Below are 23,039 nucleotides of genomic sequence, written 5' to 3'. Positions count from 1 at the left end.
AGGTACCATTGACTCCATGAAAGTGCCAGTTTCAAGAGACATCTTGGTGATTATCTATAATTACGCAATATTACTTTGATATACACGCAGTCGACACTTGACATGACGGCATATAATTAGTATCATATAATATTTAGAATGGAAAGTAATTTCTGCAGTCACAAAAACTTGCACGAACAGCTGTACTAAACACATCCATGTATTAAAGTTATAAATAGACAAGCATTTCAATTTGTGTCTCGCTGAAATATGGCTGAGTAGATGTTTTGAAACTATTCCACAAGGAACCACCATCGATTTTATTTCAGAGACTGAAAGCATAGAATTGCGTTCCAATATAAAACGAAGGCTACAGCTTTTCTAATATTCAAAGAGTAGTTATGAGTGTAGATATGCATGATATGAGTTCTGAGATCTGACCAATATTTTTAATAGGGCGCGAACCTTTTTCTGCTGGATATCCTATGGGAAGAATATTGGTACCGTTCAGGAGTCGCAGCGTAACGACACCTGTTCTAGGATGCCGATTACTTGCTATTTTTAGCATAACCCTCACTCATGCAGGAGCAGTCCAGTGGAACTTGTGAACCTAATAGTCGATAGACAATAGTTAAAAGAAGTCTCTGGTTTGTTGACAGATCTATTTAGTCCAAGGAAGAGGCAAATGATAGCTTGAAAACTGCGGTACATTGTTAGCAATTTTGTCTTAAAAAATACTTTTAGGGGAGTGATTGCATAATTGTTATCTGTGTGTGATTGTTTCTTATGGGTTTTGGCGGTGCGTCACGCATCCTCAGCCATACGTTAGTATAATGTTTGCTTTGTATATCAACAATTTAAATGCTGATTGAAATGGTCCCTTCTGTGACTCACTTAAAGCTCTGTTAATGCTGATGTAGGTACATGTACCGTGGCAAAATTATTGTCAAGTTACGAAAATTAGCAGAAAAGCTGTCACATACTATGCATTATGGCACAATTCTATGAGAGCACGGCTTTTCGAGCTGATTCGATTTCAAGCGTCAATCTTGCAATATCCGCAATTGGGACACTTTATTAAACTACGTAATATAATATTCCGTGAAGATACATTGAATTTAAAGGTAACAATGATGCGTTTATATAAAAACGAAATTTTCTAGGCGCCTGTACTAAATCTTGTGCCAAGGAAGGGCGTGGGTGTGTCAGTGACGACGGTACACTGGAAGTTTCTTAGGCTGGTCACATTTAAGGCAACGTAAACTTCCAGCTTATGATGCAATAACAGATGAACGTTCCGTCTACGGACCAGTTTTCTACAAGTCTTCGGTCCGTGTAAAGCCAGTATTGAAGCTAAAATTTAACTTTAATGTGTGAGACTATATTATTATCATCTACTTTGACTATGGTCCGCGTTTGAACCGTTACATACACCGTGAAGTCATTGACATAGCTCATTATATGAATCAGGGCCGAAAATAAGAAAGTAGGCAAAAACCTTCCTACACGATAGGATGCTCCGTGTTAAAGTAAACGTGTCCGATTCAGATGAGAAGAAAGCGGCCTCAAAATGTTTGCAGTGAAGCCTTTTGATATATTGTTTTAAATCCGCTATATCTACTGTGAAATATCTCCGGATGATGTATCATGCAACATCTATGCCGACCTAACAATGTTCATGACATTCAATTTTAAATATACTCTGAAAATGTGACCGAAATACCTAAACTTGCGAATCGCAGGTTAAAGTGGACACTGAGAAGCTTCAAGGTCGTAAAGCTAATATATGCATATACAATAGCTGATGATACACACGTTCCGCCCCCGAAGTTTACTTTGCCTGTAGGTATATCTAGAAACCGGATGAGGACTTGCTGCGAGAGATTAGCCTCGTTTATTGCGTAACAACGAAGTGTGAAGTCGAATTTCATTATATTTACGTTATCTAGTAGATATAACAATATTTTTTCTAAAATACCTTAAAATGATGACATCCTTAACAGAATGTTCAATAGTCTCTAGATTTTTATAATAATACCCAAACGAGTAACAATATTGTCCAAAACTTCGATGAAAAGCCGATTTTCTTGAGGAAAAATTTCAATAAGTGTTGTCGTAATATAACGCTCGGACAAAACCTACTATTGTTATTAGCATAGTTTGCAGCAGGACCAGAATCGTTATTGCATAACAATTGGCAAGATACAAAAACGCCTAGGTAGCTAGTAGTTTCGAAACTAATACTTTTCAACTGACAGTCAGCATCAGACATGAGCCGAACACCGTCCTAAGCAGGCGTATCATTAATAATGGCCCAGGCAATATTTGTCATCTGTGACACGCTGGCTGACCAGGCTGTATGTGTACCTAATAAACATGTGTCTCTCATAATAATAACCTAATAAACATCTGATCAGCGCCATCTTCGTAATGCAGATATTCCTATGTGTGGTCCACAGCAGGCGTTGTAAGAAAAAGTGGTGCTTGTCAATTACGGGTCCTAAATAAGTTACTCATTCTTATCTACATTCGTCATAAAACAGACATAGTTTGTCAAACGCATCCGACGTAACGTTGGTGCGACTAGAGTAACACAACGTAGATTTTTCACTGTTTCGAATAATAGAATGGGAAGTAGATGGTGGTGATACCTTAGATCATAAATAAAACTTCGAAGAGTATGCGAAGCCTTTGTGTGGAACATGAACTGAGGCAACGATACCTGGATCATGTTCCTGTATGTGAAATCATAACATTGAGCCATTTTGACATACAATATTTACAAGAGTATTTCCTGTAGCCTGTTAAGCAAAATTCGCTGACGACAACGACCCATCAATGAACGACCATTTTTAAATGAGAACCGCGACTTAATTTCGAATATTCTCATATATATATAGATCAGCTGCCCCTGTGTCGATCTGCGTTGTCTCAAAGAAACTGTCGAGGAACTATGTCTATGTAGATGCCTTTACTTTCAGAGAATTTCGAAGTCGATAGAAAATACGCATGCCCGTATTTCTTTGTCCGTTAGAGAAAATTCACGAATTCTGGAAACCAATGCAGGTATAGTAATGGAATATGTCTCTGCTGTCCTCAGGTATTGACATAGGCAGAGATTCGAATAAGTTTCCTATGCATAACTGTTGTTCCTACTTTGAAAATCTAATAACGTTACATAGCCTACATATATAGCATATATAGTTAGGGTACCGTCACGTAGCAACGGATCGAGCGGATGTTGTTAGAAACAGCTGGGTTTAAAAAAAAAAATTGTTTCACAATGGACGCTCGAGCGACATACGTATGTGCAGTATAGTGTCCTAAACGACTTCGGCATCGAGTATAACATCTAAATAACGTCGAATAAATGTACGATGCACTGGGGTGGAGTATAGTATAATCTTCGTCCCCAGTTGTGCCTGGCAGATTTTACCGGCGAGCTGTTAACATTAAGGCAGGTTAATATGACGATGCCCACAACAGCAGGTGGTCTCATCACGGGTTCTTTTTTCGGTAAGAAACCCGAAAAGAGAGACAAACCATTTGATTGACTCTTGATGATAAACGGCGTATTGTTCGTGTTGTTTTTTGCTGTTGTATGCATATGGGTACTACCGGAAAAAGCTATTTTCAGTACAGTCGAATGTAAAGTTATTCCGTGGCAGATCTAAAGCAGTGACAAATGCAAGCCAATGTACTTACCATACGTTTGAACTTCAAAAAACAGATCAATTATGACTTGTTGTAGCATTATTATTTGTATGGCGCGCCGCAGATTGCTTATAGAAGGATGGGTTTCTATAAGATACCGATCTAGAAGATGTTGCAGATGTGCTAATTTAGATCATCTCCTACTACCTGTCATAACTGGATAATATAATAAATAATATACATAAATAAAATAAACATGAGCTATATTTCGACTGGCTTAGCGATAGGTTTAATTATATGTTGTTTATTAATATATTTTGGAAATTAATAATGGTGCGATTTATGCTTCTCAAACTGAAATCAATCACTAGCAATATACGTAGTCAATACTCGGCGTACCGACATAGGTAAACATATCGGTTTTTGATATTTTTTATTTATATTTAACGAGATCTCCACGAAACTTTCCAAAATAACGTGAAAATCTTTGCTGTGTCAAATAATTATGTTCGATGACTTTGAAGCGTCTTTGTTTTGAAGTATATGCTATCTATGCTTCTTTTTTTTTTACAGAAATGTTATCTAACAGTGCGCTGTCTCCGAGCAGCGGCAATTTGAGATGGTCACATTCGTGTTGCGGGGTGTTTAAATGGTGTAAGTTGGTTGGCAAAAACAAAAATATGTTTTTAATCACGTGTCTATGAGTTACTTCCTGACCAAACATCTGTCGAAAATAAACGTATCGTATACTTGTATCGACCTTCCATCTGATAAAACTTCTACTGATATAAAATATCAATAAGATAATCCGTTATGTTAGCACAGTTAACTAGAGTCATTGATTGTGCGCTTATGTGCCTATATAACATATAGCATTATTGCCCAATTATGCTTCTTCTTCTACAAAGACAACTTTATACTAAAATATATATAATCAATTTCAAACGTTTGCCTTAAGTAATAAACAAATTTTATAGATGACCATATGCATATTAGGAATGATCTATATACAGAATCACTGTAGCGCACATCTCGTACAAATCTGCAACGGCGCAGCGATTAAAATTACTTTAAATAGTAGCTATAGTATGTAGAAATATTAGCACCCCCGGAGATAAGTCCTGGTCATACTTATGCATCTCTCAAAAGAAAAAAAGCCTCTTATAGCTAATTTGATAGAGCATGCCACCAAGTCATCTCAGCATCTGCCATGGCGGCCGTCTGATTCACCCAATTGAATTTTGCAAGGACAAACAACTTGCCAGTCCGTCCAGTAAATCAGACTAGAGGTGGTTAGTGTACGTATAAGTAAATCATAACATGGCAATACTATTTCACACTGGACTTCGTTTAATGCGAATCTAGATGATCCACAGGTACCCTGTACTTATCGAATGAAGCTTTTGCCGAAAAACTACGCATTGCGAAAATCGTGAAGTGCTGGATCAAGCACGTAAACTAACTCTACAATAGGAGAAATGATCCGTACAAAGCATGTTTATAAAGCTTCAAACGTTTGTATAAGTTCACTCGTAAAAGACGATTTATTTTTACGAAGCCTGTGAAGCAAATGTCTTGTCTGAACACGGAGCTTTGTATATATGGTCACTAACTACCACCGATAACTACATTTTAAATATTTAAGGAAGTTTCTTCTAAGCACACAGGGTTCGTTCTTAGAGAATGAAGTGCTATAGCTGACTGTGTCCTGTTACGAAAACACAAGCTTGCTTTTGTGGCATCGGGTCATTGATTCAGCGCTCCGTTTGCCGATTTATGCTTTTCTTTTTCTATCCCTACGAACTATCTATTTTATAATTCAAGTTTTTTTCTGATACTGTAAAGTTACAATAGCCCTATTGTTTCAGTCCCGCTAAAAGACGTCTTCCTGGAAAGTTCAGTAAGTAGCTCGGCGTTGTCCGAAACAATATCGTCACTTCAGCATTATTAGCGTTGATAGACGATTGATGGGTCAATGCACTCTATTTAAGCTAATTAATATAGGAGCAAGTGGCTCCTTAATTACAGCAAACATCTAAATATAGCATTTTCCATATACGTCAGAGCATCATCTTCTGATCAAAGCACACGCCCTCATAAAGATCACAGTCAAGGGCAGTTGTAGCACCCTGTCATTTCTCTATCTAAGGTTCGTAACATAACCTGGTTCAACTGATGACTAGCCAAGACGAAATGGACAGCAGGGTCGAGAAAACGTGACTCTTCGAGGCACGTTATTGAAGAGACGGTGGCAATAATATAGTCGAGCTGGCTACTCAGTCGCTCGGCTCTTGAAAGTTTCGGCAGAGAAGTTCCGTACCATGGCTTTGTTGCTGGCAGACCATTTACCCACAATAAATAACTGTACCAATTTGAAAATTTCTACGTGCAAAATATTTAGTTGGTATTTTAAAATATGTACTGTATGTTTACTTGAATTTTTAACTTACTCATTAATATTGAATTAATAACGTTCTTACGAATGTCACCGCTAGGTAACACGTAAGCCTCATGCTTGAAAATGAATCTGACTTTTCTCCCTCTCAGCTTATGGTGCGTGTTGAGATCTTCTAATTAATTACAAATAACTATTCACCAAGCGCAGAACACCGTCGGACGCCTTTTTCGGGTATCCGATTAGCATTGCTATGCCCGAAGACCTAGTGGTCGGCTTATGTTTAGTGGGCGAAGATTACCTGACGCGTGAAGATGTGGGTGTGCCATATGGCCTATGTTTAGGTGTGGTGCCGTCACCTCGCACAATTCTTTGCACACAAACTCTAGGTAGAAGACCTTTTTATTGATCTTCCCCTCACTTGTCGGGGTTGGATAGGGTGAATAACGTGTACTTTATGCCAAGCTCAGTCGCTCTTTCCTCTAGTCACATATTCTGTTAGCAATGGCAATAATATACTAACTGACAGTGGCAAATTAAATCCGTGAATTGTATCATCATGTATTGCTACAATCGACCAAGAAAGGCTACGTACATATTCAGCTCATTGAACTTTTTAAATGGAACAGATCGTAATAGATCAAAAGAAAATGAGGAAAACACAACGTATCTCAGCTGTAACTTTAGCAGCTTCACTTGATTGCGCTGGCCGCGATTATATTCCACTCAGCTCATGATAACAACAACAGCTATAGCTGCAGGTCAATATCTTTTACCGCGCAGGCAAATACAAATGGGCAGCAGCCCATTTGTATTGGACTTTCGTAAAGCATGACGCCATAGCTAGTCACAGAAAACTAATCAACCAGTAAAATGACAACCTTTTTGCACGAATGTCCTCATAAACCCGTGTGAAAATAGAGATTATTTGTTGAAAACTCCGTTGAATAGTGATTAACCGCTGGGCTTTTTCACGCTGCCAACGGTTGCTTAGATATGCTAGCGCTAACAACAGAACCGAAGCAAAGGGTCCAGCAGGCAAAGTTCACTGACAGGAACTGTCGCAGGCCAACTCGACGCTTGCCATGTCCACGCATACACACAACGGCTACCGGCGTCCCGCTGTCTGGAAGCAACCAACCGTTGACTATGAGGAATAGTGACATGTTTAGCTAATAAACTTAGGGACTCTAAGTTCGAAACAGGGCGTAAGCCCACTTATTTCGTGCTGATAGCCAGCCGTCTAACGTAATGCTTAACGCCAGTGCAAGTGAAAAGATGAAATTCAAAGGAAATATTCAGGTCCTTGCATAGAGGTCAAGCGTTATTTCTTTGAGATAAGAACGATGCTCCCTTTTTTGAACAATGGACCTAGTACCGTCTATCAAATACTTTTTACTTGATTCTTTTTTTTACTTAGATGATTAAATTTATACGAGTCTGCCTAACTATACTAAAGTAAAGCTTGTGTAACTCTACTAGAAGCAATGAGACCGTACGAGTCTACTCGAGCCAATCCAACGGGAAATGTTCGCCAATAGAAAACGTCTGACAAAAGAACACAGACTATTCTGTTTTTAATTTTCCACCCCCTACTTAGCTTATCCCGTGTATCGAAGATGTGCTAATGAGGTTCTTCACTCGTCGCCATACTAATTGATTGCTTTGCACAATTCTAGTTAGGCCCAAGCAACGTCTCGAATATACAACGAGAAAAAATCTATGGAGAAGCAATTCGATGGAGCGAAATAGCTACCGAAAAAAAAAAAGTACAGCCATGCGCATTTGCAGATATCGAGTCATCTACGTTTTGAAGAATGTTTGGCAGAGAGGCTCTGAATAAGATCCTCCCTAAACGACCTCACGCTGATTATATGTAATCACGAAGTCGATAGGACGATTATACAAGGGAAGATCTAGATAACTGCCTGCGAACACTATATATAAGCCCTCTGTTAATTGTTACATGGTCAGATGAATCCTTGAAATGAAGGTTGATTTTTGCGTCCAATAGTATAAAATCAATGCATCTGTAAGGTGACGGCTGTGTGATAAATACTTGATCGTAATTATAGCTTTTAGCAGATCTGCGGCCGCGGCTAGTACTCGATAAATTTGTGACTGAAATGCCTCTCGAACTCACGTATCAGGTCGTTCGAAATTTATAGTAGTAAAGCATTTAGTTATATGGAAAAGAACAATTTACGTTAAACGATGGTTTATTCATAAATAACACATTGAGAACTGACAACGATTAATCCGTCCGATTTGACCCGTATAATTGGTAGAACGTACACTACTCTACGAAGTCATAACTAAGAGCTGTTGTGCTATGAAGAGCACGTATCCTTAGATGAACCTATGTGCTTCAGTTTGTTTTAAAAATAATCTAATTTCAGTAATTCGCTTTGATCGCTACGATTGATGTACGTAGCATGCGTTATTTCTAGAATAAACAGGACATCCGGGATCTCGTCGCCCAAATAAATGGTTCGGGTTTCCTGCCGTTCTACCGTTAAGCATTGCTTCAAGACAGTAGACAAAGCATGGCACAAAACAGTCTGTCTACCGCTGCTTTTGAGCCTGAACTACTTCGGGTGTCCCGCATTCTACTAGGCAGGCACGTTATAGCGTACCATGATGGGAACATTATATCTCTATCATGAGAATCTATTTACACGGAATCCCAGCCAGACTCTATCTTATTAACTGATAACTACGTTCCTGTGCTAAACAACTGACAAGTCCTAAATTTTAACGTACTTGCTCAATATAGCATACTTCACAATAGATAATAGTAGCTCGGTGCAAACGCTCGGGGTGTTTGTATAAATCCTAATAACTAGGTGCGTATGTTTTATATATTGCGTGAGTGAACTGCAGCCATTCGTTGCATCATACTGTTTTTGTTCTACAAGCAAAGGGTATATGGGCATCGAAGCCTATCTCAGGTTCGTCTGTCTTATTCGATGTTCACAGGCTGCCCTATGCTTGCGGTCATTATGGCGTCATTATCAGGACAGGGACACTGGGGACAGCGAAGGCAGCTGATCATTGTGGCAACTGAGAGCGGCTGTAACTGATTTATCACTTGTTCATGCCCCGTATTACCAGTCAGGTCGTCTGTTGAACGTAGGTTAGGCACCTAGGTAGGTTCAGCCGTCGACTTTGTAGAAGATTGCTCAGAGTTTATGTTCCGACGGAACACACGGGCCGACAGGGTTCTTGGAAGAAACTTACCTAACCCGCAACAGCTGTTCCCTAGAACAGAAATTGTTTTTCAGTACAATATGTAGGCCGTTATCGAACGAACGGCATCAATAAAAAATGAATAACATTACGTTAAGTATCAGGCTATCTCAAATTGTGTCTGAGGGTATTGTTGTCCATGCGGTATGTTAGGATAACGTTTTATAATGATAGCGGTTCCCTAGAATCTACGCCAAAAGTCAACGTTAGTCAATTACGAAGAGATGAAGAATATATTTTGTTCATTTACTGACGTATGATAATACGTAAGTAATTTTGTGGCTAGCTTCATTTATCGCGATTCTGTAACGTGGAGATTTGTGCCGCGTAAGTTTGGCAGTATTTAAAAATGATACTTTCGATAATTTGGAGAGCTTGTCTTGTGTCAAAGATTTAGGTACATATCGAGACTTGTTATTGACAGATAAGATATATAGCCGACTAGAATTTGGGATCCCTTGATTAGCACTCAGTTATTCTGCCTCGGCTTACATCTCACTACGTGAGAGTGTGCGGATCCGATAAGACCATTGAACAAATAACAGGGGCGTTACAGTGATTTGTTGTCTAGCCCTGCCTTAAAAACATGGTGAATTTTCGGCAACCAGGCCAGCAAGCCGACAATAATTTACATTTTCATATTTTACTGGACAGCGAGAAGGAGCTGTGTCCGCGTCGTCTTAATGAATGCTGAAACCGCTATCTTTCATTATGATGCCCCAGGTTCAGGAAGTAAACTTGTTGTCAGCAGTTTTCTCTTTAGCTAACTGTACACTCGGATGGCGGTTCTGATACTAGGTAAGTACCCATAGCTAGAAGATAGATACATCTTGATTACGCTAAGCGTAAGCGCGATCGCCTAATCGTGTTCTTCCAGTACTAAAATCTATATATATTAGTCGATCGCATATGATGGATACAGTGCGTCGTTGCCATGAACCCGAGGCCCATTTGACTACACCTGGTAGTTGCGTGCTGCTTTTCTACTGACATCTATATCGGCTTTGCGCTACTTCTATTCCGTCGCCCGTTTGCTCAACAAGTCACTGATCTTCAGAGGCAAAAAAAGCTGCTAAGCTATACTAGAACTCAGTTCTTCGACTTTGTTGTAGGTGACAAATGACACAGGTTCGCTTCGAAAAGCAGAAGGCGGTATTCGCTTCTCGATGTTTAAGTCAGACCTAGCCAGCTTCTTCTTCCAGTCATTTTTTCCCTTCGCTGTCTAATGTATACGTATATGAGAAGCGTCACATCTATTACACATGCGTAGCCGATTCGCTCGCTGCCTATCACAAGATGTTGCCTGTCGTTACGATGTTATCGCAATATCGACCTATCGTTGTTGGTTGGCCTATTGGGTCTGTCTGTGCTTACGCAGTCAGGCCCTGCGACGCTGACCAATAGTAACGGTTCACGACCGGCTTCCATTACGACCCGAAAATAAACCCCATCTTCCCACATTTGTTACACTGTATCGGCTTTGTTTGTAAATTCTCACCATTTCGTTGTTTTGATTGTGCTGGGAGTGGTACTAATGCTGTGGGGGAAGTTCTTCATCTGTGCTTAGATATTTGAAAATGATTTTAGCCGTCTTCTGCCATCTAAATGCGAACGATTGATCATCGAAAGCTCCGCACGCCCCTCAGCTCAAGATAGGGAGGGCGCAGTTGTTAGTCGATATGATGCAGCTTTAAGCCTTACAAATGCTTGCCGTATTTAAATAGCAACTATGAAGCGTCCCTGTCCACGATTTATGCCACAGGGTTTGGTATGCCTCTCTGTTGGTGTTACAACGTCCCATAGATACATAGTCCCCACGGTCGACCTAACAGCTTCCTTATCGTGTTTAAAGGCGCTGTCGTTCAGCCGACCAATGTTGTCGCACGTTCTGATTTTTGGTTCGTAAATAAATTGTTCTTATCTAAATATATTAATTATAGTGTTTAATTATAGCGTTTCATTATGACTAGTATATTTATTATCTTCGCTCGTAGCGTAATCAATGACTTCGGTTGTTGGTACATATATGGCGCATTTTGTCAATTTGTTTTATGGTTCTACTAATTCATAATTAAACACAGTAAATAAATGCGTTTTAAGCGCTTATATTGCGTCGTAACGTTTGTGTTGAAAACGTAATTCGTTCAATAGAATCCATTCTCATCATATTCACGTAGGAAGTACGCGGCGCGAGCTGATAACGTTCAAGGCGCGATCGAGGGCCAACACAGCACGTTTACGAGCACCGAGTGCTTTGATCGGCCTTGTGCCGATACAGGACAGCCTCGATACAGGACAAATATTGGTCCAACTAGATTTGGAATAAAGGAGGTAGATCCATCGTCGAGCTTCGAGCGGAGGGGCAAAAAGCTTTTATAAATTAGCGTTATGAAGACGGCGTTTAACAATATTACTGATCTCTTCTGAAAAGAGAAATCATAAACGTATCGACAAGACGTCTCTTTTAGCACAGCCTCTAAAATGCACGGCCTATCGCTACTAGCGCGAGAGGGGAAGATGTACATCAACGCACTCACGTAATTGAAAACAATTGACATTTTTGCTGCCTAAGAACTCAGTAAGTACGAACTTCTTGATAGGTGATAATATTATCTACATCGATAAACAAGATAGGCAGAATGAGGTGTGCACTGAGTCGGATGGTGTCTATTTAAGTGCGTCTAAACAGGGTTAACTGATATACAGTCGATGCGAAACATTACAGTTTATGTAATTTATATGATTTTTAACAACAATTGCAAGAAATGCCAAAGTGCAGACGACAGCCCCTGCTAAATATTATAACGATAAATGTAACCACAAACAGGAAACAAAAAAGCTAGACTCAGTACCGAACGGCAATGTTTGAAACATGTTTATACTAGAATATCAATTGATTCTGTTCCCCAAATTAAAAATACCACCATAAACAACTCATCGGCAATATACAGTGCGCCTCCATATTTAGATGCCATGCGGTCAGTGAATTGGCACTTGCTATAGCTCGGGAAAAAAAAGAGGTTATATTAAATAGAATATTTCTTTATACTCGTTCCGCGTCAGGAACGTAGACATCAGATAGGCTCTTAAATACAAATAGCATGCAACGTACTGGCACACTGTGTGTGTTACTGTGGAATCAAATCGAGTTGAACAAGTCTGAACATTACGTTACGTGGTTAATAACGTTTAGAGTTCGATCGATTCAAATTAACTACTTATATGTTTCAATGAGAATATTCTCTAGGTCTGTGTAACTTTCGTTCGTAATAGGCTCTAGCTCTGGACCGTCGGTGCGTAGCAGCGACTGACGCGTTGCCTTATTGTCCATTGCGAATGTCCTAGTCTCAGCTTTGTGGGCAGTTTTCTAGGGGATCGATTGCGAGACGCACTTGCAATCGAGGTGCACGATGATCTGAATTCATGCCTATGTATACTGTGAGCTAATTTTTTTAGCTATACTTAATAAATAGTGCAACATAAGCGCTGTTTGCTAAGGACCATCGAACAGTCGTTCACACGAGGCACTATTACAATCGCTGGACAAAATCACGTATATTTTAGAAAGCGATCATTTTATGCCGGTTTATGGGCGTTTTCCTCGTCAAGGCTATTCAGACGTTCTCTGATAACAGTTTTACGTTGCAGGGCCGTAAAGACAAACGCTGGGTGAACTCGTGCACTATGTCACTCCCGCTTAGAACTAAATAGCCGCACAATTTTATAGATTGTGAATTTTATCAACGTTAGCTTAGTGTTTCCTCAAGATAAAATCGTGTCTTATTCTTGTAAACGAGATAATTAGCTATATGTTACATGCAACAAAAAGTTACTAGCTTTGACATTATTAACTTAATCAATTTACTGTTATAGATAACTGTTTCTAACTTCGTGCATGAATGCGGCCATAGGAATTCTTTTTTGAACTACAAGTGACGAAAACAGAACAGGTAGTAAAAACGTATTCAAAGAGATCCACCTAGAAACTTCCGCGAGCACAACTTGAACCACCTTATAGCTTTGGAATAGACGAACGTGCCTCTTCTCTCACGCTTGCGGTTACACATTATGTGAACGGTTTATAAAGAAATGCAGTTTGGTTAAAAGCTAAAATATATAACCACCAATTATCTCTTCCATTAGGGTAGCTCTCATCCGTTTAACGCCAAGTTCAAACCGCAGTAGAGTCTTGAATTGCCCTAGCCCCATAAACTAATAACAATATTAAGGCTATTTTCGTTCTAAGGTTGTGGCTGGGGCGGAGGGTTCAACGTAAGAGCCGTAACGTGAAAAGCGGCTCGTAGGTGATGGGCACCTGCAGTTCCAGGTTCTATTTTACTGAACTGAGACGAATGGAACGACCGGCCAGGCAGCGTAAGAGGCATCTGGAGATCGTGAACAGAAGACGCTCATCGAACGCTTCAGTTCCCCAAGGGCTTCGGCAGCGCGAGATTAGTTAGTTGAGGCGAAACGTCGATAAAAGTACTCAGACACTAAAGGAGCAATGAAGCTGACGTTCACGCTGGCGTCACAGTGGCGTCGGTTAGGACTGACACGTAAACACTTCCAGCTACCCAATACCAGAGAATCTCTCGACTTATTTCGAACAGCTTTTTCTTCGTCGAAATAGAAACTGCTAGTGAGCCAGGACTATTCAAGCAAATCTTGGTTTGTCTTTTCGTATTAATCCTACGCGTAAGATGGAAGAATCGTTCAACATTGAAAATTACAGTTCGTTGTCTCGAAATGCATTTCATCTCATTTATTTTTTCCATTACTATAAATGGTAGTGTACTAACAGCAGTACATTTTTTTTTCTTGTATTTGCGATAAACTATTTGGTAAGTTAAGTGTTTAGAAGTTGAACAAGCTTCAGGGAAAGCTTTGCTTTTCGTAATTAGGGATCTCTGAAATAAGTTTACGCGGTCAGGAATGCCGCGCCGCGAAAGACAGTAACTCCCCACTATAACGCCAACAAGATGCCCTAACCAGACCGTGCGTATGCAACGTATTTTTATCCGTTGCATCTTCTTCCCCTTTGCTGGCACTTGCCGGAAGAATCTGGGTAGATTACTACTTTGAAGCATATTCAAGTTCCGTACAGGTGCTATCTGCCTTGCCCGGGATAAAGCAGGCTCGAAAGGAAGGTATTGCAAATGACGTTGGAAAATATTTCGGCCTGAGTCCGCTTTAAGCTAGAACAGTTCGTCTGAATTCAGGCCGACATAGCCCGAGCTGTAGGTGCATTGTGCGCGAATAGAAGAATGTGCCTTCCAGCCTTTCCCGTGAATGTGTCGTCGGAAGTATGCGTGTCTTTTTCCTGAGATAAAGACTAAACATGGAAGGAACTCATTGTTATGGCACTAGGGAACGATCGATTTGATGGAGTTTGTACTAATTACTACTACGCGTTAACTTGACATACCCCGATTGTAGCGCCGTTCGAAAAATTATCTAGCCAAATATATATGACGACAAGCCTAAGGAACGTAGTAAAATGAAAGACAGCAATGTGATGTACGCTCGGTTAACTGTGAACGAATATACTTGAATGTCTCATTAAACTAACATGACATGAAAAGCGGCTACGTTCTGACTATTCTTCGAAAAATAATGGAAAAAGAACAAATTTAATAAGTAAAGACCGTTCACTACCGAAAAACTCTAGCTTATTTCAGGTACATTTTTGCTTATGTAGCACATTTTGTCGTTTTTTTTTTTTTTTATTTATATATACACAGTCAACAAGTGATGGCGATTCAAGAGCAAACTCAGCGATTGCCTTTGGTCAAATGTTTGTCTACACATAGGACTTTGTCTATCAATAGCAGGCTCATGTCATAACGAGACATATTTCCCGATACTAAGAAGTAGCGTCTCACTGTTTGTAATCTTATTATCTTAACAATCATCGTATGTAATCTTAGCAGAATATCTTAGCGTCTCACGCTATGCCTTCTGCTGCTGTTTACCATAGGACTGAGATAGTTAGACCGAAGAAATAACGCAGTAGACAACGATTGCTCTATGTAGAAAAGCGCACTGCGTCAGTCTTTTTTGGTAGGTGGCGGTAGGCGTGTCATGTTGTGCGTGAGTCAAATAGTCGAGCGGGGTGAACAACGCGATACAGATAGATCCTGGTTCGTTCATCTCTAGTGGAATGACTGATATAGGAAATCCTGAATTTACGTTGGAATTTAATAGTTCATTCCGTGAGTCGGAAATCAAGGCTTTGGCAAAAATCGTAAACACTTTCACAGCTAGCACCTTCGCTGAGATCAGTGAAAAGGTACTGAGTCATCTGTCTAAGGTGTCTGGCAATGTTCAGTGGATTGTGTTCTGCGGAAACAACTTCAATTCATGGATAGTAAATCTAAATTACGACATCGCGCTGTCAGCGAAGTTTCGAGGATGTTCTCTACTGATCATTAAAGGCCCGTATCTAAGTGGGAAGGTCTTGTAAGTATAAAGTAAAAAGGAAAACTAAATAGATTTTTTTTTTTGTAGCTGTATATTGTCATATGAGTGCGTATAGGGCGGTTCAGGGCATACCGGAAAATGTTCAGATTTGAAATTACCCTCACATTGATCTGTATTACCAGTCTATGTACCAATCGATCGACAATAAGATGACGATTTCGCCTTGGTCCGACTAGTAGCAATAGATCTACTTGGAAACCGATTGAAAAAATGGTTGTGGAAAATTTTCGCGCAGAACTTTCATATATCAAATAAAAGCTCCGTCGTCACTATGGGCAACGTTTTTCAGTTTCCTACCCGCTATGCCCCTTTAGATGACCTAAATAATCACTGGTGTGTTGGGAAACTACGAGTCAAAACGAAGAAATTAAAGCTTAATAAAAATATATATATTTTTAGATGATTTTGATATTATTCGGTAATTTTCTCAGAGGTAAATGCGAAAGCATCGCTTAAACACACCTAGTTGGACCCAGTTGATGACAAAATCATGAACTCTACGAGCAGTTAGATTAATTTATTACATGAGTACTTTTTATGGTAAAATTTTCGTTAAACTTTCGTTAAATTTTCGTGAAGACCGACAGGTGTTTTACCCGAGTTTTGTTACCCCCTTTTATTGCCTATATAAATTACGCAAAGCTGAAAATGATCTTAGCCACTTCGCGTGCTATAACTCCAATACCATACGATTCAGGCTGTATCTCTATATGCCGCCTATTATCTCCCAGCAAAAATAGGCAAAGCAAGTTACGGGTAATGCTTACACGATTTGGCCTATTTATATTGGAATGTACCTTCACGCAATCTATTAAACGAATTCATTAATATAAGTAGAGGGCATTGTGACACTTCGCGTTCGACGCTAACAATCGGATATTGGTGACACACGACTAGACAATGACATATTAACGATTTCTTTTCATTGACTTCATATGTGTTGTCCCATATGAAAGCCTCACAGGGACCGCAGTTTGGTGGAACTGATGGGCCACTAAAAGATTGCAATACAAAATAATAAGTAGGCGTAACGACTAGATTATGAGTGATCCGTATCTAGTAAGGCCGTGTGTCTATACTGAATCTTAGACCTCCAGTTGAAGATGCCGTAAGTCGAACACTGATCACGAAGCGTATCGTCAACCCATTGACAAAAGTTCATCTGGCTGGCATGCGTCGGGTTGTCGCTGATTATTTTGCACCCAGGTTTTCTCGTGTGGCTGACACCGTAACGAAATACTTCAAAGAGACGTTTGGGCCCTACCTGCGTTTTATTGTCATCGCGGGACGAAATCTGGTGGGTTCGTAACTTCCTCTTTGGTGAACACTATAATTTCGTTAAATTTCTACTAGGTAATGCATTAGCGTTACTGCAAAGCTCTTGTCTAAATATGTCCACGTTTAGAATAAGGCTTCCATGGACGTTTCGGTAAAAATCTATTTTAAGTAGTAAGTGCAACTATACTTTAAACATTTTTTTTTACTTTTTATGGATGAGATTAACTCTGTGCCAACCTGTGCCTCAGGTGTGTGATATATGCGTGCGTTAGGTGCTACAAGAACCCTTAAGAGTACAACAATGTTTAAGTAGTATGATTATTATAAACCATCTATCTCGTTAAGGATCTAAGCTCTCGTACGATGAGGTATCTATTAAAACAAATCTTACATGGTATCATTATCATCATGGAATAAAACCTACAGAGGTTTTAGCATAACTGTGTAGCCCATAAGCCCAGGATTTTTCTGTTTCTGACCGTATATATCGCAGATTAGCCCGTCTATTGCGAAGTCTGCCCATTCCGAAATTCTCAAAATTTATCTCTGGCTAGAATTAGGCTATTATATATTATTTCATTTGGGTGCAGCTTCCACTTTTTATAAAATAGAGCTTGAGCAACAATGCAATTACAAATAACAGTGTATAAAACTGGACAGGGTGATGCACCCTAGCGTGGATCTCAATTTGCCTGCCCTCTTTTTTGTTTTAATTGGCTCGTGTTTTGAATTCACGTTCGCCAGCGGACTTCAACCGTTCGGGTATTGCCTCATAACTAGCCGAGCCATTGCTTATAATTAATATTATTTATTATTATATTTCATAATATTTTAATTAGTTAATAATATATAATATAATTTAATATTTATTATTACTGTGTCGCACTGGGTCACATTCTGTTCTTTTCGAAATTATGTTCTGTTATTTCGCTTGCAAAGAAAGTGGCCATGACCGGTGATGTTCAATCGACACGAGCTCTGATTTACTGCTGTGAGGTTGACGACGTGGGCCTTCTGGTTATCCGGGTCGCAGAAACTGTAACTGAAGAAAACTGAGCGTGCGGACACGATACAAGGAGCATGAGTTTTTTATTATATTAAACATATTTAGCTTTATTAACGTAATGCATTCCGGATCAGGTTATTTAGGATCAGGGACAGTTGTTGAAAAACGAATTACACTATAGACCTTGTAATAAATCGTTAAGTTGTGGTCAGTTCTCTTGAAAAATCCCACAAACTAACAAAACTATAATGCTGAAGAGTATTCTGTTAAAATTTCAACATCTTTCATATCAGATGTTCCCCTGCAAATATGTTTTAATGGAAACTTTAAACTCGCCGTAGAAAATGTATGCCATTCGTAGTTGCAGCTAACTTCTGTGAATACGAAGTTTCTGACTAATCTCACTGACCTGACTCAAATCCTTAAACGGAAATCGGCTGGCTTAGGCAGCCTTAAGATTTCATTAAAATATTCCTTATTTAAATGTGATTATTTTACTTAAATATACGGTCATCAAAGGTTTTTTTTAAATACCTCATATTTATAAAGAGAGTAGAGTACTTCAATAAAATCGTTTTTATCTAGCAAATGAAAAAGCTATAAATTAAACATAAAAATTTATAAATGATATTGGATTATTGGAAATATCAGCTGTTTCACGTCAAACAACTGAAGCTAACATTGTTTGGGCTTACGCGCGATTTTGATAATAATCCCTTCTCATAATCCCTTCCGTGAAAAGCTTCGGTCGTTTCTGGACGAAAAATTGTGAGAAGTAATTTTCACATCTATCCATTGAAATCTTGTAAAGCTGAAGGGGTCTTGCATATACCAAAACAGATAATTGTCGTACGGCACAAATCCGCGCTACACGGCGAATGCATTAAGGTTTTATCGAAATTCTCTCATTTTTTGCCGGTTCAATAGAAATGTCCATTATCATGGCGAAAGGCAATGCCTTTTCCGTTCTTTAGACCTTCTTTAATGATTTGTTGTGGCCTTTTTAGTTGTTAACAGTGGAGCTTCAAATCAATCTATTTGGCCAGGAAACAGCCATTTATAAACACGTAGCATCACCACCTCTCTTAAAAATTGTTTTTTGATGTATATATCATCCATGGTCAGCTGCTGCACAAATAGATTTCGACGGATTTTACAGACGGATATCAGGAAGACATTCACAAAAATTTACGTAAACTCGTGTAATACCTGAACATCGAGCTTGGACAGCATTTGTGCCTTTACCGTAATAAAATCTAGAACATTACCTTTACTCGTCTTCTAAGGCGCTCTTAAATCTAGAAAGAAAACAGCGCGTCTACTACTGCCAAATCAACTTTCAAGTGCTACCAATGCCAACCCAAAGTGACCTATATTTGCGTGAGTTGTCACCCGAAAACCAGGGAAACACCTTTTTGACAACCCATGTCGGTGATAAGCACATAAAGCATCAATTATATTGAACCCGATTTCTTTAAACGGCCTAACAGCCGAAAAGAGGACTGTTAGCCAATACTATAAATCAGTAGAGCGGTCGAGGAAAGATTCATTCGTAACTATTACACCTATCGAACCATTATTAAGTCATTTCGACGCTGTTCGTCTTTTGCCACTAAGCATGTACATGATAAATTGATATTAAAAATGGTCATAAATACATTCCGTTCGCGGGCCCAGGTTAGTAAAGCCAGTAGATGTTTTACGTGTATTGATAGAATAGAAGCAGTTTCTACTAATTGGAAATATCTAACGGGAACCTCTTATAGTTGTAGAGATAAATCGGCGGAAAAGCGTTTCTGAGGTAGCCTATTCTATTACTAAGGCAACGCGTCAGAAATAGCTGGTCTAGAGCGTATAGGGTTGTTCTGACGTAAACAGATCTAGCAAGCACAGTGCAAAATGGCCAAAGTCATCAAACCGGTTCTAGTTAACACGCTGCCATTGCTTATTATATTGAATAGAGAAGCTCTTTCTCAGATAATACACAATAGCCTCTACAACAACTGATAACAAAAAGCAAAACATTCTAAGCATGATCACGACGTTTCTGAGTCAAAACGATTGCTTAGACTAACTTATTGAAACGGTAATAATATTGGAAAGCCCCTTTTTTTTTTTATTCTATTCCTATAATAAAGTAACTAAGAACGTTGGTGTCTAGTTCTATGAGAGGATTTCTTTTTATTTATTTATTTTTTTTCTTTTTCTACAAGTACATTCAATGTTGCTCGCCGGAGCGAATAAAACACGTTGAAGTAAACGAACTGCGAGTAGTAATTAAATTGATTAAAAATAATCTGAATTTGTACTTCTGATCTGAATGGCCTTGGTTCCACTCATCTGGTCTCTCATCGAACAGTTAGACCGGTCAGAGAAGCGCTTTTCGAGATCCTCCAAATTGAATGTCTCCTTATTTAGCTATTACCAGGATACTCTTAACATGAAACAACTGAGAAGGGAATGTAAGGATAGAAAAAAAACTAATAGTACTTTAACGATACTTCAACTAACACCTCAGTTGAAGTAAGCCATCCATTATACAAACGAAGTCCAGCGCTCGCCGTCCTGAGTTTTAAAGTATGTAGCTCTTTCGAGACGTCATTCCAGAAGTAAAATGTTCTTATGTAGCAAACCGCACGCGAAATTCACTGCTCAAAAATCTGCCATGAGCAGATTTTTTTCCGAGAAGGAGAGGGTCATGCTAACGCGGCATATACTAGAAAAAGAGAACAGTCGTTCTTAGCCGAAATAACCTGTTCGGGTTTTTCCCTACAACTGTCTGTTGACCCTTTTAGTTGATGTGTTGTTGCGCCTAACACACAGCAGTTGGGTCTGAGCAGTTGAGCTGGGTTTACTCACCGACGTTTTCCTTAGCCAACGGGTTACTCAGGCTAACGAAGACATCTATTCATGTGTGCTTGTTATCTGTTCTTGTTCGTAAATTATCTTCTGTTTAAACCGCAAGTATGCAGTGAAGATGCTGAAAAAAAGACGAGCTATTCCTACAGCTGGCAAAATCGAACGGTTAAAGGCAAGAAACTGCCAATTGCTAAACTATACGTGGTACATAAGCGCGTAAATTATATCGCGACACATTATAAATATCTATGTTTTTTTTCCAAAACATTAACGATATTCTGAACAGAATATGGGACAATGAATTGAAACCTGTTTGTAAAATTGTATCAGCCATCTGGGAAACGCCATAGCTTATAGCAGTAGTTTCAGCGACAATACAAAATCCAACTTTATTTTGGTTAGTAAAGTTAATAAGTTAAAATCGTTGTTTTGATTGTATAGGAATAGCTGACAACGTTAGTATATTAAACATTACATAAAAAAGTTTCAAACAATTAGAAACCTAATTTTTACGTGTAGTTTCCTCGGCATGACAAATAATAAGGCTAGCATGACAACAATCTATAATAATGTGAAAAATTTGTTTTTTTTTTCTTGCAACTTGCCCTGAGTAGAAGCAAACCTGGTTGACGACGGAGCGGTGACAGAAACTCGTCAGAGTTGCTTCTGTCAGGCCAAATTGTACGTACGTTGACCTATGAACGACGTGATAACCGATATGATTGCGTTCTGTAGGCGATTATCCAGCGAGAACATTGATGCGATGCGTCAGTAACCGTTGAATTTTTGCCTTGGAAAAAGCAGTTGATGCCTTTGTCACAATAATATAATACCTTGTTACGTGGTAACATTAAAACATCATCCACTAAATGTATCTAATTAGCGGTACAGGTTACTCTATCTAATGATTAGCAAAACATTTTGCCAGCAACTTTTAAAACTATTATAAAAAACCGTATTAAATGAAACGAAAAGCAACAGCGTGATGCCATTGGGTCCACGTTTAAATAAACCGGACCCTGATTAAGAGCTTTCCCTAATATTGGTGATCACATCCTTGTAATACATTCATTAGACACTAGCCGTAGTTAACAATGGATGCAATTATCGTGAAAAAACTAAACTTCGACAAGCATGCTTCTGTTTTTTTTATCGGGCTAGTTATCGCCCTTGGTACCACTGGTAAGGAACCAAATAAGTAACTGCTGCAGACACAATAGCTGCGGTTTTATTGAACCACGTTTCTTAATTCTAGGTCTAATGAAACACAGGAAATGGAAGCTTCGTTTGGCAGTGGCTTAGTTGTAATGTTTCGCTCATATGTTCATATGAAAGCCTCGACCACTGAACATCGTCGGGCAACTTACTTTTTTCTTCGTCACGCAGAACTTGATTTCGGCACAGTGGCAAAGTTGAACATTCACTCGCGTCCCGTACAGGCTGTTTTCACTCGTGATAGCAAGATTACAGAAAACAACATATTTACTCCATTACTTACTATATATACAGACTTCGAATAGCAGGTCCTGTTGCTAAATGTTCCCCGTACGTTACCTTTCATTAGGTAGACACCTTCGTGGCCTTACCTTTGACACGAACAAATACATCTAGGTCGAAGTGAAATCCACTACTTTTTGGCTATACAAAATTTGGTGGAAAGACGGGAGAAAGTTGCATACAATGACAGGTGTTACCGTTAAGTTATCCTGACTTATTGCCACAAAGTTAAAAAAATATAGTGTTCTCTGTTCAGTAAAAAAACGCAAAAGCATTCTTTCAACGTAACATTTTGAACTTTTTAGCGAAAGATACCGTCAAAAATATGCGCTTAAAATGATTGCAATGGTGTTTTGTTACTATCTTTGTTTGTGTACTAATAAAAGATCCGATGGGTTATTAAATACAGCAAGAATTTTTCGTTAATTACTTTTTATTATGAAGCAATATTTTGTACCCAGCGAAAATCACTCCATGATAATCTATGACATTCGAACAGCGATATCCAATTAGCTAAAGAATACCCTAAGTAGTGATGCTTAAAGTCCATAATTGTACCTTTCTTTGATACTAAAAACAGCGGAGCAGCAAACAAAGCGATGTCAAGCCTTTATCAATTATCGACAAGGGCACAACCCAGAT

General features: G+C 39.1%; 1 protein-coding gene across 3 annotated transcripts in view; it reads left to right on the top strand.

Annotated features, from left to right (window-relative positions):
• The first annotated feature begins 15,103 nt into the window (after positions 1-15,103).
• LOC111262083 (uncharacterized) overlaps positions 15,104-23,039 on the top strand; it is a 192,274-nt gene continuing 184,338 nt past the window's right edge. The window contains exons 1-3 of one of the 3 annotated variants that reach the window (XM_022836066.2): positions 15,108-15,736; positions 16,847-17,054; positions 17,979-18,290. In XM_022836066.2, the coding sequence (XP_022691801.1) occupies positions 15,438-15,736; positions 16,847-17,054; positions 17,979-17,987 (516 nt within the window). In that variant the 5' untranslated portion in view covers positions 15,108-15,437 and the 3' untranslated portion in view covers positions 17,988-18,290. Of the gene's footprint in view, positions 15,737-16,846; positions 17,055-17,974; positions 18,291-23,039 lie in introns of those variants that run through there. The other 2 variants (XM_022836064.2, XM_086968946.1) reach the window with 2 other exon arrangements.

The sequence above is a fragment of the Varroa jacobsoni genome, unplaced genomic scaffold, assembly GCF_002532875.2.
Source record: "Varroa jacobsoni isolate VJ856 unplaced genomic scaffold, vjacob_1.0 scaffold_626, whole genome shotgun sequence".
Lineage (NCBI taxonomy): Eukaryota > Metazoa > Arthropoda > Arachnida > Mesostigmata > Varroidae > Varroa > Varroa jacobsoni.
This window is presented reverse-complemented; position numbering and strand designations above follow the sequence as displayed.